This window comes from Mobula hypostoma, chromosome 14, assembly GCF_963921235.1.
Source record: "Mobula hypostoma chromosome 14, sMobHyp1.1, whole genome shotgun sequence".
Taxonomy (NCBI): domain Eukaryota; kingdom Metazoa; phylum Chordata; class Chondrichthyes; order Myliobatiformes; family Myliobatidae; genus Mobula; species Mobula hypostoma.
Window position 1 is genome coordinate 47,711,673 of NC_086110.1, and position 19,593 is coordinate 47,731,265.

The following is a 19,593-nucleotide window of genomic DNA, read 5'->3' on the forward strand; positions in this document are numbered from 1 at the left end:
AATGGCCTAATTATGCCCCTGTTTTATGGTCTAATCAGCCCAGACTGTTTTTTTAAAATCAAAATTCAATTTTATTCTTATTTTAGTGCTTGAGTTGAGGTTCTATCTTAATCTATCAGTATTTAGTGGCCTGGAACATGCATAAAAGGTTACAAAAATATCATTTTTTCCCCTTTCAATTGTATTGTCCATCAAAATCATTTAATCTGATTGTCTGCTCAGCCAGTACAATGACATCACTAATGTTTGACACCACTCTGATAGGAAAAGGAAATCCACATTCCTGTAGTTTTCTGAGCAAGTTTCATTGAGGCCAGCAGTGACCAACTTCCCTTTACCACTTTCAAGAAACTACTCCTTTTATAGATCTATAAATTATCGCAGGTTTACTTTAAACAACACTTGTTTAGTCTGAATATAGTGAAATTAATCATTTTAATGTAAGGTTAATTTAAATCATAAAGAGAGAAATTCATTTCCTAAAATATGAAACAACCAAAATAATAAAGCTGGCAATAGGAATCCAGCAGTTATTTCTGCAATTTCTTACAACAAATAACTGTAAAATGACACAGCAGTAATGGAGATACATTCTGCAGATCATGAATGTGCGTCAATGGCAAGCTTTCAGAACCACGAATCAGAATTTCCATGATCTCCAGCAATTATTTCCAAGTCAATTGCTGTTACCATAGAGAGTCTAAATATCCACAAGGATAAAAAGGTCTCAAACACTGAATGAATCTGTGCCATGTATATTATTAGCTGCTACACCATGCAGCATTTAATGACTGAAAATTATGCCCAGGTAACTAAGTGTAAATGTACACAATGTAGATAATTAACCATATTGTTTCCATTAGTATTTCTAATTTACCCCTGCATAAATGAAACCTTTATTTTTAAACAATTAGTTATTTATTGTTTTTCATTTTCTATTTTTAAGTAAATTGCATTGATAGATCACATTTTCCTTTTAGAATAATTTTGCCCTTCATATACAACTAGTTTCTATGTAGGTCAAATGGGGGAATACATTTTCAGAAAGCAAATCCCTCAAACAATAATCTGTTTCGTTTTGCTGTTTGTGCTAGTTGAGGGAACAATGTTGGCCAACGTATGAGGACACCTTTTTCGGCTCTGAATATAATTAGACCTTTATTTAACAAGTTCTGCCTTTAGTTAATTCCTGAAAAGGAATTTTGACCTTAAGATATCCAAGTGGATTCTAATTTTGCCACCATTTTCAGCTTGTCAGTTACATACACAAACTTACTTAAACAGCTGCAATGCCTGGAAACCAATCCTGGGAAAACATCCAGAAATCAGTCGAGACCTGGCATTCAAATCTGAGTCATCTAATTAGAGGCCTACTATTTCACATCAAAATGTTTCTCAAGTTAGAATGCTCAAGACTGATGGTGAAGTTTTAAATAGGAAACTTGAAAGTATATCCTAAGCAGTGATATAGAATTTCATCAGGGTCTCAAAGCAATCACATTGTTGTGATCTTACTGTGAATGTGGTGAGCCTTTACCCTCCACATATAAAAGCTAGTAAATCTGGACTGAGAAGAGGATTATGAATAGGAAAGGGTTTGTAGATTTGAGAAGAGGATAGAGCTACTACTGTGGATGGTGGTGTGAGTGGAGGATTTGCATGAGAACCTGGCAGTTCCCCCACAACAGTTGATATAAAATCTTTAAATTCCACAGAAAGGCTGTTTTTGCAGTTCAGACCGATGGATTGAACAGGCCATTCATTGGAAACTGAAATGTTAGAAGTGTTGTTGGGATGTGTTAACTGTCAAACACAGAATAAAATAATGAAATTCATTTGTCACTTGTTCAGACCCCATTTTTCATAGAAATTGGATAATATAGTGTTATAGGGGTATGCTAGATAATCCAACTTCTCGGCAAATATGTTTACTTCTATGGATAATAATTACTGGAATTTCAAGTGGAATATAAGCTTTTCCTCCCTATTTCTAAACAGGAACATCTTTTCCTTCTAAAGGTTTTTGCAGACTGGGTGGATGCAGGTTTAACTTCACATTCAAAAATAGACTAATGGTGTTTGTCTAAATGTCTGTATGTTTTGCTACAGATATGATCCCGGGATAAAATATAATTGACCCATTCAGTTAAGTTAAATTCTTTATTGAAACAAAGATTTTTCTCTAATAAACACTGTCGTCTCCCTTTCTCTTCACCATTTACACCTTGGACTTCAACTACTGCACAGAGTCCTGTCATCTTCAGAAGTTTTCTGATGACTCTGCCATAGTTGGATGCATCAGCAAGGGAGATGAGGATGAGTACAGGGCTATGGTAGGAAACTTTGTCACATGGTGTGAGCAGAATTATCTGCAGCTTAATGTGAAAAAGACTAAGGAGCTGGTGGTAGGCCTGAGGAGAGCTAAGGTACTGGTGACCCATTTCCATCCAGGGGGTCAGTGTGGACATGGTGGAGGATTACAAATACCTGGGGATACGAATTGACAATAAACTGGACTGGTCAAAGAACACTGAGGCTGTCTACAAGAAGGGTCAGAGCCGTCTCTATTTCCTGAGGAGACTGAGGCCCTTTAACATCTGCTGGACGATACTGAGGATGTTTATGAGTCTGTGGTGGCCAGTGCTATCATGTTTGCTGTTGTGTGCTGGGGCAGCAGACACCAACAGAATCAACAAACTCATTCGTAAGGCCAGTGATGTTGTGGGGATGGAATTGGACTCTCTGATGGTGGTGTCTGAAAAGAGGATGCTGTCCAAGTTGCATGCCATCTTGGACAATGTCTCCCATCCACTACATAATGTACTGGGTGGGCTCAGGAGTACATTCAGCCAGAGACTCATTCCACCGAGATGCAACATGCAACACAGAGCATCATAGGAAGTCATTCCTGCCTGTGGCCATCAAACTTTACAACTCCTCCCTTGGAGGGTCAGACACCTTGAGTTAATAGGTTGGTCCTGGACTTACTTCCTGGCACTATTTACATATTACTATTTAACTATTTATGGTTTTATTACTATTTATTATTTATGGTGCAACTGTAACACAAACAAATTTCCCCCGGGATCAATAAAGTATGACTATAAGTTCTGCAGATGCTGAAAATCCAAAGCAACACACACAAAAAACTAGAGGAACTCAGCAGGTCAGGCAGCATCCATAGAAATGAACGGTCAATGTTTTGGACCAAGAGCTTTCTTCAGGGAGTGGAAAGGAAGGGAAAAGACACCGGAATAAAAAGATGGGGCGGGGAGGAGGACAGCTAGAAGGTGAAACCAGGTGGATGGGAAAGGTCTTTAAAGGGCTGGAAGGGAAGGAATGAATAGGAGCAATTATTGTGTGAACTATTTCAAATATCTTAATTTGATTAACTACGGTCCACATGGAAGAACTAAATATTAACAGTTCACTGCTGAAGAGCTGGAAGAATAGACTGAATCACTGAAAAATACAATTTCTATTTTTATAATCCTAATGTCACATTCTTAAAATGCAGTAGCATTTTAATTATATTCAGTGATTATATAGAAACCCACACACTTAGGAGCTTATTTTTTTATTTATATAGATAGCAGCAATTTACAGAAATATAATTGCTAGAGTATACAAATATCCCAACAAAAGCAAAATATTTATTTAAATTCAATAGTTAAACATCTATGCAAGAAGTATCTCCCAAACCACCCACATCAGTGCTGTTAGTAAATGACTACTTAAGCATAACATCAGTAACACATTTCGATACTGATTTCACATCATAGCAGGAAAATTAAAAAGTAGGTTCAGTGGTTCAATGTGCAATATAATCAATGGTTTCAATTCTAAAGTGAGTTAATTAAACAGATGGAATCAAATCCAGTTTATAATTTACTGGCAATTTTCCTCTCAATGAGCGAGGAGAATGTTGGATTTCATCAACAATGATATTGGTTGAAAAATCCATATACCTTTGCTCTTAGTGCACTGACAAAAACTAGCAGGAGGACACCACTGTCTCTGCCATTGGTACTCCACTGCAGCTAACAGGAATGGTGAAATGTGATCTCTGATGGAAACTATGTTGATATAGCTTGACTACCATTGGCTGAGAAATTTTGTAAGTAAAATAAACACATCTGTCAATACAATGCCAGGGAAAAACACTGTTCAATATTTCTGGCAGTCACTTACCACAGATAGATCTGCTCGTTTGTACATTTCATATCTTATTGCTGGGAATTCCAATTTACCAAGTTCTACATTCAATGGTTTAACTCATTTTGAGAACATTATGTTAGGTGGGAAGTTTGGATGAAATAATATCAGGAATAAATTCCAGCCAAGGCTTGAATGCCATCCATTGCATCTCAAGTATTGGTTAACGTGAATTTCAAAAATGGTGGATATTTCTGTTTTCACACTAATTAATTTCTAATTCTGGTTCAACAGATATAAAATATGTTTTCAAGACTGTGAAAACATTTAAGAGTTTGTATATACAATGCTACTTGCTGAGATGATTACTAAAGTACAAATGTTCTTTGAGTTACATCTTTACAATTATAACAGTTAATGGCTTATGTTAGTAATTTTAAAATGTTTAACTTAATAAGCAGAAAGAGACTGTATAATTCACAATCCAATCATTGATTTGTTACTAAGGTGATTTTAATCTAAGCCTTTTGAAATAAATCTACACTGTTTAAAAATGCAAATTTTCTCCTTAAAATATTTATCTGTTGAAATGTTGAGATAACTTCTGTGGCAAAAAAAACCTTATTTCCAAACAATTAAGTATTTCAGAGCAACTACTTAATCCACTTTATTTTTATAAGTTAAACTAGTTCCCCGTAAAGAAAGTATTGCTACTTTTACATACCAGACCTGTTCCTAAGAACACTCTATGCAATATATGTATTGGTTACAAGTTTTCATCTATCTATTTATTTATTGATTGAGATACAGCGCAGAATAGGCCCAACAATACCCTGATTTAATCCTAGCCTAATCACAAGACAATTTACAATGATTAATAACCTACCAACTAGTGCACCTTTGGATTGTGGAAGGAAACCGAAGCTCCCTACAGGTAGCAGTGGAAATTGAACCTGGGTTGCCTGTACTGTCAAGCATTGTGCTAAACACTACGCTACTGTGCCGCCGGCACAGAAAACCAAAAAGAGCAGAGAAAGTAATCCATTTTTAAATACAATTTCCCCATTATTTGGAGAAATATATCAAAGATTTGGACATATTTACATTGAGAGAAAAAAGATTTTCAGAAATTTTATCAATTTCTCTTATTCTTATTACACAATTAACCACTGAACCATTCCTTTAACATTAAAATCAAACATCATTGAGGCATTTTGTATATGCAATAATTATAAAAGTGAATATATACCGTCTGCCTTCATTTTAAGTGTGATTGGAGAGATGGCAAAAATTTGACAGACAAATTCTGCCTTGACAATGATAGAGTTGTTGAAACACCAAGAAAATTGGAGAATATTTCTCAGAAGGCAAAAATTGGCAGGGGAAAAATGTCTCTGAAAGATGAATGGTATGTAATGCTGAAGAAGTGTAGATATTTTGTTGTGCTGTATACGATCCAACTCTGTAATTGAAATATAGCATTTTTTTTATGTTTGTTCATTAAATATGAAATTACTGTTTGAGTACTGAGTATTACTGCTATTTTGGTTTAAAACACTGCAGACTCACAAATCTACCAGTGCAATGCACTGTTTGTGAACTACCACCTGAAATCTTCTGCTAGAATGCTCCTGGTATATTGAATGAAGCAATGTTATATTAAAATCTGTGGACTTGACAAAAATATAAAAAACAGTTACTCTAGTAAAATATGAAAATCAAGAAATTGCAGATGCTGTAAATTTGAAATAAAGGCCAGGCTTCACCTTATCAGATATGCTCTCTCTGTCTTATCAATGCCTCTCTCACCTCTGTAACTAACAAGTAACTTTTTTTTTCATTTTTTCTAATGAAGAGTTTTTGACCTTAAAAATTAACTGTTTCTTTGACTGCTGATAATGAGTGTTTCCAGCACTTCCCATTTTTATTACTGCCAAAATTTTTATTTATTGTAAAATATTTGTCCAAAGGACCTACAGTAATTTAGGACAAAGTTAAAAACTCTGGGACTTTTTTTTGTTACTTTCTGCTAGGTGTTGTGGGAGAAATCATGGAATTGGTGTTCCAATTTAAATTATATTTGCATTGTATTTGAATATGCAGAATATAAGGACAATTAAAGAGAGTTAATTAAAAGGATGTAAAGATTAATTCTTCAATTTGTACATCTTGTTGGAAGCTGATGAATGTCAACAGCCTCCAACAAGATGAACAGAATGTGCCAGCATTCTGATCTACAATCATGGTTCCTCTGTTGAAAATGTGGAATTTGATGACTACCTTACAATTAATAGAAAACCTCACCGGTGCTTTCTTTCCAAATGAAAAAAAAGCATATGAAAATGGAAATAAGTTTCACTAAACATTAATATGCTATGCCAATTTAATATGGGTGAATGAGAACAAAAGATTAGTGGACTTTAATTCTCATTTTCTTGAAAGAATAAAATTGGATGACTCATGCAAAACTTTGATTCAGATATTATTTACTTCCAGAACAATAGTTATTGATCATAAAGTTAAAGTGTCAGTAAAACTTTAAATTCAAATTAAAAATATTACAAGCAAGGAAGCTATTTTAATGCTCCTCATTTGTCACATGACATGCCCATCAGTCCTAGTACTAAATACTTTTCATTTCACTGCCAATTTAATTAATTTTAGTTTAAATGCAAGATTAAATATTTACAAATTTCCTACTAGTTATTGTGTAGAAATATGAGTAACTCTCATTTTTTCAAAATTATCTATACAAAACCAGCAGAATATTTGCACATTTTGATTAGGTCATCTCAACAGAGTAGTACCAATAGGATGAATGAAAGTGAGGAAAAATATAAAAAACAGTAGTTATAATTTTATGGGTTGCTTGATAAATGTTGTTGTTTGCGTCCCATCTTTTCTATCCACTAGATTTTTAATTAAAAGTTCATAAAAACAGAAGCGTTTAGTTGAATTATAATCTGTTCCATTAGTCTAATAATTGTGCCTTTTATTAGCAAAAACAAGAGCCTGGAAATGCAAACTCAAATCTTATATCAGAATTTTTAAGTGATCAAACAATATAGAAGTCACAGAACTAAAATCTGATATAAAGCTGGCTCAACTAAATTAAGTATGTTTTCGAAAAATCCAAGGAAAAACAAAAAGTCAAGGGATGCATAGTATTAATAACCATGCAGGTAAGAGCCAGCTACTGCAGATTTCAGTGGCATCCAAGGCTAAAGGGCTGTGGAACTAGAAAAGAGGAGTTGAGGGAGAGAGAGGGCTGGTGGTCACGGCTAAATGGGGGATTGTCATTGGGAGGGCTGGGGGTAGGTACACTTAAACTTCACACTGGAAGAGATCTTCAGAAATGTGGTGCCACAAAGAAGTCCTCTGGAACAATGATAACATAATTAGCTCACTAAATTGGGTTAAATCTTAAATAAAGAAACGAATCAATTTGATATGCAGCGTCAGCAACACTATAATGTGTAAAATGAAGACATGCAATTGTTTCTAGGAACGTGAAATAATAAGTATTAACTGGATCGGTTATTGCAAAACAAAGAGACAGATTACAAGGAATCACTGAGAGGTCTAATTATATTGTGTTGAAATACACAACAAATTCAGGATTTTGTTCAGCAATATAAATTCACTTTCTTTTATTTAGACTGCTACTATGTGCACTAGCAGTAATGGAAACAAAGTAGTACAAGACCAATAATAGAATCATGGTAAATAGTGAACTCAAAATATGTCATTTAGATTTTTTATATGCATGTTTAGGTTTCAGCTCTGCTTCATGATAAAATGAACACTGGTGTGCTGAAATCTGAAAAATATTCCTATGTTTCTATTCACCATTTTCTGGTTATATTAATTCTCATGCAAAGGTATTTAAAAAGATATTTAGCCCTACTAGTTTACACTATGTCCCATAAATATTTGATTACCATTTAAAACATTTAAAATCATTCAAAAACAGTAGTAGCAAAAGTGCCAATCCAAACTCATTTTGACAAAGTCTCTCAGCCACCACAGAAATATGTGGTAAAGTTTATAATTTGATTGTACTCACTTAGTACAAATAACAAAATATTATGCCATTTCATATATATCTGTGTGAATGTATATATGCATGTATATATTTTATATACATACACACATACATATAAAAAATGCTGCTTTCCAAAAAATGAAACATACATTAGATATAAACCATCCAAATTTGAATAGAAATTCTGTATTTAAAATTACTGACCTAAAAGCTGGTCAGGCAGCTGAAGCTCCCTTCATAACAAGTAAAGACCGTACCACCGAAAACATCTTCAGTGCCTCTTAAGGAAGAGAAGTAGCTGCTTAAAGTTTTTGCATGGCTCAAAATGTGCACAGTAAGAAAATAGTTTAAATATTTACAGTAAACAGAAAAGAAATATACAATTGAATGACTTTTCATAAACATAAATACTTAAAAGTAGTACTGTGGACAGTTGACAGAGAAAAAAAATCACTGACACATTAAAGGGAATCAATGGTCACAATATTAGCTGAATAAAGTGCTGGAAATTCCATTATTAGAGCATGTTTACTTTGATTTCAACCAAAAGCTCATCTTTCCAAAGGAAAGTTAGCTGTTTCATTTACATTATCCAGCTCATCCCAGTGGAAGTGTTAACAGAGTGCAGCAAAAATGAAAAGCCAGGTCATATTTTGGTTAACATATTGACCTATGAAGTATTGTTAAATATCCATTTCAGTTTCATATTGATATGTTTGTCTTTTTTATTTTGCATACAATGTGCATCATATCCACTTTCTCTAAAGAAGTTTAATCATTAGATCTAGGTGGATACCAATCATTTTTTAGTGTTAAGAACCTGCGAAATAGTAGTTAAATTTTAAAGAAAGATCTTTTATAATGGTGATGGGTTATATTTAATGGACAGGTGTCTTCAATGGGATTTCCCCCTCCCACTTCTTCCAAGATATCTAATAATGATACCTTTTAACAAGGGAACCTGTACCTTAATACTGACTGGTGACATGATGTTAAACTAACATTTATCTGTATCAAAAAGTGTAATATTTACATTAGGTCTGCACAATACTTATAAAGCTATTAAATGTTTACTTACAACTAGAAAAGTATAAAGCTATTGAATACATCCAAACTTTGGTTTACATCAACATTAAAACATTTAATACTGTATCTAAATCAAATTTTAATTTGCATTTCTAAGAGCAAATGCAAAAATGCCACTATACTACAACATCAAAGTTCAAATATTGGATTTAGGAAAGAAAAATGTTCCCATTCACCTGTCCATTGTGTTTCAAAGTCAATCAGCTTTCTAGATAATAGCGAATTATACTGTAGGTACATTCTTAGATTCAGATTATGAATCCTTCACATATACAGATTCACAATTATTTTCCTGTAAAAATTGATGTTCTCACTACTACTGAAAGTCAGGAAACCACATCCTGCTCATCACATGCAAAAGAAAATTTTGCAAGTTTGATTAAAATATTCATTTAAGTAACTAGATAAAATTATAACTCTATCAGTAGTACAACTTAACAGGAATATCAAAATACTGGGAATGCCAAAGGGTCTAATGGTTTTGTTTCTAAGATATTGATTAGATTATTATACTGGGGGTCATATATGAAACAAGCACATAGTCCTCTGATTAGAATAGGTATTTGGTCATAATTTTTCTAAAAATTATGGAGAATGATGCTTTAAGAAATTGAAAAAGGCAGCACCAATCACATCTGAATAAGAGTTCCAAAATAAAGAGTCTGTGTCTTTAAGTATCTTGACATGCTTGAGGGTTTCTTGAAGAGATCACTCCATAAATCACTGCATTCATTAATGTAGGTCACACTGCTCAATATTTGGAGAATATACAGGTCTCACTGTTAGACCTTCTGATTGTTCAATTTAAGTATGTGATGGGTTTATCTCGGGCTGTCATTGGTATGAACACGTATAGTATTCATCCTATTCCTCAATATCAATCATGGACATTCAATCTAAGTCAGAAGTTCCGTACCATACCACCTGTAATTGCTGGGCAGGACTGACATATATTCAACCTAATGATCCCAGATTAGGAAAGGTGCAATCTTCACAAGTGGTACATACAGATATTGCCATCAATGTATGTGCTTTCTGGACAGACCAAGGTAGCAGATCTTTATGATCCTGTCTACATGAAGAGCGATGGTCCTTAGTATTTTAACATTTATCACAGTCCAATCAGCATCTATTGTGTTCTGATGTCAAAAGTTTAAAACTGTGCCTCCTGCTTCTTCAACAACAAAATTAGTGGACAGATGGTCTTAAAATTCATATTAACTAGCAAACAGAAAAGGGAATTTACTGGTCGTTTTCTAATCAAGATAGAGACGTACCCAACCGAGCAAATTGATTACTTAATTGCTGCCTGATAGACCGTCCTCTGTTAATGGGTAGAAAGGTCACTTCTTTGTTTGCAGTTACAAGACTGTCAGAAAGATAACATTTACCTCTGTGTGAAACAAGGTTGCAGGCAATGAATACAAAACCAGAGATTTCAGGTTTAAAATTAACAGCAAAGGAAAACTAGAGATTAGACTTCTTTTCCCTTTACAATCTAGCATGTACACATGTACGCGCAATAAGCAGCGAGCTGACTGTGAGAAAAGGATTGGAAATAACAAGGCAGAGTCATAATTAATTTCAGTTGGATCAAAAATTATGATCCAGAAATCAGTAACAATGATGCCTTTATAACACCCAAACATGCTATGTCACCTATTATATTAATTAAGTGACTTCTTGCTAACAGTAAGGCGAGGTTTCTACAATGGATGCATCAGGACCAGCACATTTTAGCCTAAATAAGCAGCTGCCCCAGTTAGCTGAAGTTTCATGGAAATAGTTAAAAATGCGTAATAAATTCAAACCACCATTTAACTGAAAACAAATTATGAATTTAAATAAAATACAAATCAGAACACTACCAATACTACAATGCTATAAAATGGTGTATTAATTCCCAATATTTATTGATGGAAGAATTCATCCAGAGTAGTCTGCTGTGTTCTTTCAACTGACTGTAAATGAACAAAATCACTGCAGACACCGAGTGTAGATAATGGCCTGCCTTCATACTATGTTTTTGACTATTGCATCCTCTAAATCTTCATTTTCATTGTAACATTCAAGATTGGGATACCTTCAAATTCCATTTTCACTCCCAGCTGTTTCTGGCATCTCTAAGCCTAAATGCTTGAAACTACAGTGAGCAAAACTGTTCTGAACTGTCTTACAGCTTATTTCTTGCCAAGTATCAGTGACAAAAATCACTGCTTTTTGAACACAAACACAGGTAACTGATGCAATTTAAAAGTTGTTAGTTCTAAGCATGGTGCAGTGTCTAATGGCCTCATAAATGCACAATTGCTTATTAAAAACCTTTCGGCAAGCCTCTTGTCCCAATTAAGCAGCACAGTGTCCCAAATAAACGAAGGAAATCCCAGCTATTTTCTCAATTAAGTTTTTGTTCTTTACGAGTTGTCCCAAATAAGCAGATTCCCCAATTAACTGGAATCCATTGTATTCTATTATTTGCCAGTTATTTTTCATGGAGTCAGTGAGCTCCATTCATTTCATTTGTAATTGAAGTTTCTTACTAGGATTATGAGTAACGCTTTACTCTTATTATGGGGAAAAAACACACACAATGCCAATGTCAAGACAGGATCCAATACAAAGCTCACCATATATTTAGCCAAATAAATAGAACTGAATTCTGTAGCTATTTGAGGAAGAATAGAGAGATTATCAACCTCTTCCAGATCCTTTTTGTTATGTCCAATGTTTGCTGTCATTATAACTGAAACATTTTCCAGGATAGACACAGATCTAAAATTCAACTGCCTGGTTGCAGACTGTCTTCATTATTGCTATACTATAGATTCTACTTATGCAGGCAGACTTTTGTGGCTCCTGATCAACGCTGAATCTTGGTCATGTGTCGTGATGATACATTGCATAATGGATTTATATATTTGAGATAAAGTTGATAAAGAGATGATGGGATAGAAACTAACCCATGACCTCTAAACACACATACATTGAAATGATGGCACATTGTACGATTCTGAAATTTAATGAATTTGAATTTCAGAAGCTATACAGCACACAACTGCCACTATATATGCACGTTTAGCACAAGTAGCTGATAAGTGTTATGTTCTGTCTAAACAAGCTTTCCTAATATATTGTTAGTAATCTTAATTTTTTGCTGAGTGTTAATCAGCATGACTTAATGAAAACCTTTGTAATAATGTCAACATATTCAAATTTAAGAGGGAGCTGGCTAATTGTAGACATGCACTCTGTCAGATGCACCTTCCACAGTGGAATGCAAACAAGAAAACATCATTAAAAATCTGGATTTATGCACTCAAAGTGCAATGAATAAAGAATTTAAGCTTCATGATTTAAAATATAGGTCAAGGACAGGTTTAAAAGCTGAAATGGATACAAGGAATATCAATACTTTAACTTTCCCTTCATGGTACAGTCACATAATTCAATTTTCCCTTCATATGACAGCATTCTGGTTTCACACAAGTTTGACATTTCTTCACATCTTCTTGAATATGTACCATATGAATACCTAGGAATAAATAAAAAGTTACGGTTCATCATGAATGATTATAATCAATTATTAAATATACAGAACAGAAAATCAGTTGAAATAAATGATTTACATCATATAATATTTAGTGCATATATATCACATTCATTATAGTTTCAACCCTTCAACTGTATTTTACACTTTTCATTTTTCTGAGTGCTTCACATCCAAGGAAGATATCACTGGCAAAATTTTCTGCTGTTATTTACATTGAGTGTTTACATAGAGTAAAATTATTACTATCCATATTCAATTTGTACATCTTAGAATCATGAATTCAAACATTATATTACTGTACTTATACGGAGAAGATTGATTTTAGCAGTTCCAATAACGACACAGAAGGAGCTTCTTGATATACCAGGGGTGATTGATAAGTTTGTGGCCTAAGGTAGAAGGGGATGAGTTATTACACACAAAATAATCTGCAGATGCTGAGGTCAAAGCAACACTCACAACACGCTGGAGGAGCTCAGCAGGTCGGGCAGCATCCGTGGAAATGTCGACTGATTGTTTCCACGGATGCTGCCCGAACTGCTGAGTTCCTCCAGCGTGTTGTGAGTGTTGGGATGAGTTATTAACTTCAAAACTTTCTGCATAATCACTCAAAGAGTTGAACTGCATGTGCATGTAAAGAGAGCTATATAACTCATCTCCTTCTACCGTAGGCCACAAACTTATCAATCACCCCTGCTGCGGGCACTTTCTGGAGGTCCAAGATCCGTATGCTCCACGACTGCTGGACTAAGTGTGTAAATGTAGGAGGGGACTATGTTGAAAAGTAAATGTGCTAGGTTTTCTGAAATTGACTCCTTCTACCTTAGACCACAAACGTATCAATCACCCCTTGTACAACCCCGAATCGCCGAATCAATTTAAGATGCAAGTCTAAATTAAGAATAGGATGTAGTTTGTCACCTTTACTCTCCAAGAAAAAATGTTTTATTACAATATGATACTTTGTTTCAGTGATCCTATGATCACTTGTGAGTGACCATTTCAGATGGTTTAAAGAAAAATGGATTCTTAGAAAGATGAAGCAATATATAAAATTAGAATGCAATACAATTAATCTGATTGAGATGAAGCTGTGAAAAAAATGGTAAAATTAGTTTGCTAACTTACATCCCAATGTAACAATTAGTAAGTAGAAACTCAGTTTTGAACTACTGGATCAGGGACAATAATTAAAACATTACTTTCAAATGGGTTTAAATCTCCATTTTAAAGGCTAAATTGTATTAATTGAAATAAGTTATATCAAAGGGAGTGAGAGCAAGGAAAATTAGTGCAAAGACAAAACTGAGGAACTTTTAAATGAATGTACAAAGCATTAAAACAAGGTGGATGAATTAATGCGCAAATAGAAATGTGTATGATTTTCTTTAGCATTTGTCACGAAAAGCCCAAGGAATTGAATATTTCTGGACTATTGGAAGAGATAGGCAAAATAGAAAAGGAGTTGTGGATGCCCTGATATTAAAAGAAAATATGATTATAGTAATAGAGAGACTAAGGATTCACTGAGTAAATCCAGTAGTAGAATTGTGGTGGAGCAAATAAAAAGTACATAGATTAACAAACATTGGTAAGGATTCTGTATAGCTGCCCGAATATCAATGGTAACGAAGGGGGTTGTGTAAACAAGAATATAAGCGATGCATGTCACAGAACTAAAGTTTCAGAATCCAGTAAAGGAAGACCAAAGCACTAATGAGGAACAAAAAAGTAGTAATTATATTGTGAAATAAATAAATGCACAGAAATGATCCCATATCTGTGTTTCACTCTCTTGAAGAAGTGGAAAAATGCAGAATAATCAAGCATCTTAAAGATTAGCATTTATAAAAGGAACAGTGTTGGAGAAATGAATGGGACTGAAAGGTGACATTTCTGGAATGTGATGATCAGCACTATAGGGTTTTAAGATCATAAGACATAGGAGCAGAGTTAGGCCATTCAACCCATCAAGTCTGCTCTGCCATTCAATTATGGCTGGTCCTTTTTCCCCCTCCTCAGCCCCACTCCCCATAACCTTTGATGCCATGTCCAACCAAGAAACCATCAATAATCTCTGCCTTAAATATGCCCAATAACCTGGCCTCCATAGCTGCCTGTGGATTCACCATCCTCTGGATAAAGAAATTTTCCTGCATCTCTGTTTTAAATGTACACCCCTCTATCCTGAGGCTGTGCGCTCTTGTCCTAGCCTCCCCCACCATGGGAAACATCCTTTCTACATCTACACTGCCTAGGTCTTTCAACATTCAAAAGGTTTCAATGAAACCCCACCTCAACCTTCTAAATTCCAGTGAGTAGAACATTCCTTGTATGATAACACTTACAAATTTCCTTGGATTATGGAACATTCCACAGAACTGAATATAGTGAATATAGTCTGCATATTTCAGAAAGGAGGGAGAGAAAACCGCTAACCTAACAGCAGTAGTTGGAAAAATGCTGAATATATTATTAAGGAAGTTAAAAAGCCATTTGGACAATAACAAAATTGGGCTGAGTCAATATGAAATTGTACGAGGTAAATCACATTTGAAAAACCTGTTGGAATCTTACACATCTACCTAGCAAAATGAATAAGGGAAAACCGAGTGCATTTGTTAATGTGTCAACAAACAAGATCATTAAACAAAATTACTGTACAAAGGATAAGAAACAACTATGAATCAAAATTGCTTAATGGATAAAAAAAAAACAAATAGAAGGAATAGAGAGGTAATTTTTGGGCAGGATGATGTGACTAGTGACATGGAAGAGCAATGCTGGGGCTCCAGCTATTTACAATCTTTACATACAAGTATAATGACAGACTGGATGGTGAAGAAATTGCCTGCAGGTGAGATAGCAAAGAGTCATGGTAGAATGTTGTTTATCCAGACTGCAGAAAAATAGAGTTGTGTTTCCCAGTTTCTATTCCAAGACCAGAGCTTTAGATTTTCACAGATGACACAACACTTGCAGTAAAAGATTGGTGAAATAAGCAGATAGGTAGCACAATAAATATAATATGGAGAACTGCAAATATTTTGGCAGAATGAATGAGATAACATAGACAAAATTGCTGAGTTCTTAAATGGGTGCAAGAACTTATTACCCTGTTTCTAAATTTTTGACAATGATCAGACAAAAAGCTGAAAGATCTTAGGGTACATAAGTAACCCAAACCAGTTGAACTGCACGCTATGGTTCTGAAAGAGGTAGTGGTAGAGATTGTGGAAGGATTAGTAATGAACTTTCAAAAATTATTGTACTCTGGCATGGGTGCCAGAGGACTGGAAAACTGCAAATGTCACTGCACAAGGCAGCAGAAAATTAATTATAGATCAGTTAGCCTGACCTCAGTGGTTGGGAAGACGTTGGAGGCAATTGTTAAGGCTGAGGTTATGGAGTACTTGGTGACAATAGGACAACATAGGACAAAGTCACCATGGTTTCGTTTAGAGAAAATCTTGCCTGGCAAACCTGTTGGAATTCTTTGAGGAGATTACGCATAGGATAGATAAACGGGCTGCAGTGGATGTTGTATATTTGGTCTTTCACAAAGTATTTGACAAGGTGCCACACATGAGGCTGCTTACCAAGTTAAGAGCCCATGATATGCTGTATATCTATGATTTAGATGATGGAATAGATGGAGGGGCAGGTGGTGTTGAGGAAACAGGTAGGCTGCAGAAGGACTTAGATTAGGAGAATGGGCAAGAGTGGTAAATAAAATAAAATTGTATGGTCATACACTTTGGTAGTAGAAATAACTGTGCAGACTATTTTCTAAATGGGGAGCAAACACAAAAATCTGAGATGCAAAGGGACTTGGAAGTCCTTGTGCAGAACACCCTAAAGGTTAACTTGCAGGCTGAGTCGGTGGTAAGGAAGGCAAATGCAATGTTAGCATTCATTTCAAGAGATCAAGGATACAAGAGCAGGGATGTGATGCAGAGGCTTTATAAGGCACTGGTGAGGCTTCACCTTGAATATTGTGAACAGTTTTGGGCTCCTCATCTCAGAAAAGATGTACTGGCATTGGACAGGGTTCAGAGGAAGTTCACTAAGATCATTCTGGGAGTGAAAGGGTTATCATACGAGGAATGTTTGATAGCTCTGTGTCTGTACTCGCTGGAGTTTTGAAGGTTGGGGGAGGGGCAGATCTCACTGAAACCTTTCGAATGTTGCAAGGCCTAGACAGAGTTGATGTGGAAAGGATGTTTCCCATGGTGGGGGAGTCTAGGACAAGAGGGCACAGCCTCAGAATACAGGTGTATCCATTTAAAAAAGTGATGCAGAGTGATGCCTGAGGGTGGTGAATTTGTGGAATTTATTACCACAGGCAGCTGTGGAGGCCAGGTCATTGGTGGTGTTTAAGGCAGAGCTTGACAGGTTCTTGATTGGACACACATTAAAGGTTATGGGAGAAGGCTGGGGAGTGGGGTTGAGGAGGGGAAAAAAGGATCAGCCATGAGACTCGATGGGCCAAATGGCGTAATTCTGCCATTATTCTTCAACACAATGGTTTTATGTTGAGAAAATGGTTAGTAAAGTAAATGTGGCCCAGGGCACTTGAGTATTAAAAGTGGGACAACAGGGAGCTGAACAGTTATTGGGCTACAATCGGAGTACTGTTTCCAGTTTTGATCACCAAATTTCAGCAAGGACATCAAGGTCATAACGCAGGTACAGAAAAGATGTACTAAAATTGTTTCAGACATGATGGATTTTAGCTACATGATTGGAATCTGGGGTTTTCTCCTTCTTCAGAGAAGTTAAACAATGATTTGGAAAATGAGTACAAGATCATGAAGGGTTTAGATGGGATAAATAGAGAGAAAAAGTCTTCCTAGCAACACACACAAAATGCTGGAGGAACTCTGAAGGCCAGGCAGCTTCTATGGAAAAGAGTAGAGTCGATGTTTCGGGCCGAGACGCTTCGGCAGGACTGAGAAAAAAAAAGCCGAGGAGTAGATTTAAAAGGTGGGGGGGAGGGGAGAGAGAAATACCAGGTTAAAGGTGAAACCTGAATGGGGAGGGATGAAGTTAAGAGCTGGAAGTTGATTGGCGAAAGTGATATAGGGCTGGAGGAGGGAGAGTCTGATAGAAGAGGACAGAAGGCCATGGAGAAAGAAAAGGCGGGGGGGGGGTGGGGAAGAACACCAGAGGGAGGTGATGGGCAGGCAAGGAGATAAGGAGATGGGGAATGATGAAGAAGGGGGGCAGGGGCATTACCAGAAATTTGAGAAGTCGATGTTCACGCCATCAGGTTGGAGGGTATTCAGATGGAACATTAAGTGTTGTTCCTCCAGCCTGAGTGTGGCCTCATCATGACAGTGGAGGAGGCCATGGATAAACATATCAGAATGGGAATGAGAAGTGGAATTAAAATGGGTGGTCACTGGGAGGTCCTGCTTTTTCTGATGGGCAGAGCATAGGTGCTCAGCAAAGCGGTCTCCCAATCTACACTGGGTCTGACCAATATACAGGAGGCCATAATGGGAATACTGGATACAGTACATGACCCCAACAGACTCACAGGTGAAGTGTCACCTCACTTGGAAGGACTGCTTGGGGCTCTGAATGGTAGTGAGGGAGGACGTGTAGGGGAAGGTGTAGCACTTGTTCCACTTGCAAGGATAAGTGCCAGGAGGGAGATCATTGGGGAGGGACGAATGGACAAGGGGGTTGCGTAGTGAGCAACCCCTGCAGAAAGCAGAAAGTGGGGCGGGGGGAGGGAAAGATGCGCCTGGCGGTGGGGTCCCGTTGGAGATGGCGAAAGTTACAGAGAATTATGCGCTGGATATGGAGGCTGGTGGGGTGGTAGTGAGGACAAGAGGAACCCTATCCCTGGTGGGGTGGTGGAAGGATGGGGTGAAAGCAGTTGTGCGTGAAAAGGAAGAAATGCAGTTGAGGGCAGCGTTGATCGTGGAGGAAGGAAAGCCCCTTCCTTTGAAGGAGGAGGAGGTTTTTCTCTCTCCTCTAACCTTTTAAATCTACTCCTCAGCTTTTTTTCTCCAGTCCTGCCGAAGGGTCTTGACCTGAAACATCGACTGTACTTTTTCCCATAGATGCTGCCTGGCCTGCTGAGTTCCTCCAGCATTTTGTATGTGTTGCTTAGATTTTCAGCATCTGCAGATATTCTCTTGTTTGTGAAAAGGTTTTCTTTATCAGATGGCTCAACTTTTAAGAGGGAGGTATAAATTCTGGGGATGTTTTCCACGCAGTAAGTGCAGGGGTTGTGAAATAGACAATCTGGAAAAATTAAATGTTACATCTGCATGTACATACCTAATTCAAAATTCAAGGCTGTGGCTAAAACATAGCTTTTATTTATTCATCACTAAAGCATCTTGGCATAGTACCCAAATTTCTCCTACCTATGGATTAAAAGAGCTGCTGATGCTTCTTCCCTGGTTCTGTAATGAGACAAGGATGTCATCGATTTTTTCCATGTTCTGTTCAGTAGGAATGGTTGATGATAGTTGCCTTGAATCAGTCATCTGCTGTGAGAGAAGTGGAGAAACGGCTTGTCCTTCATTCTGTGCTTGCCCTGACTGGTTTATCACAAGCAGTTGATCAGACATAGGCGGTCCACTTGGACATTGCTGAGACACATTTGTTATGCTCATCAATTGTCTGCAATCTGTGTTAAAAAAAAACAGTAATCTGAGTATACCTTTGTGTGTATCAAAAATAAGTGCTGTACTTCCTCACTTTAAGATCTGCAGACATTTTTATACATTCCAAAACC

General features: G+C 36.4%; 1 protein-coding gene across 3 annotated transcripts in view; it reads right to left on the minus strand.

Moving 5' to 3' along the window:
- Positions 1 to 3,567: 3,567 nt before the first annotated feature.
- nfat5b (nuclear factor of activated T cells 5b) overlaps positions 3,568 to 19,593 on the minus strand; it is a 204,900-nt gene continuing 188,874 nt past the window's right edge. For 2 of the 3 annotated variants that reach the window (XM_063067098.1, XM_063067097.1), the window contains exons 13-14: positions 19,220 to 19,485; positions 3,568 to 12,818 (exon numbers count right to left, since the gene is read on the minus strand). In XM_063067098.1, coding sequence (XP_062923168.1) covers positions 19,220 to 19,485 — 266 coding nt within the window. In that variant the 3' untranslated portion in view covers positions 3,568 to 12,818. The remainder of the gene's footprint in view (positions 12,819 to 19,219; positions 19,486 to 19,593) is intronic. The other variant, XR_010020321.1, reaches the window with a different exon arrangement.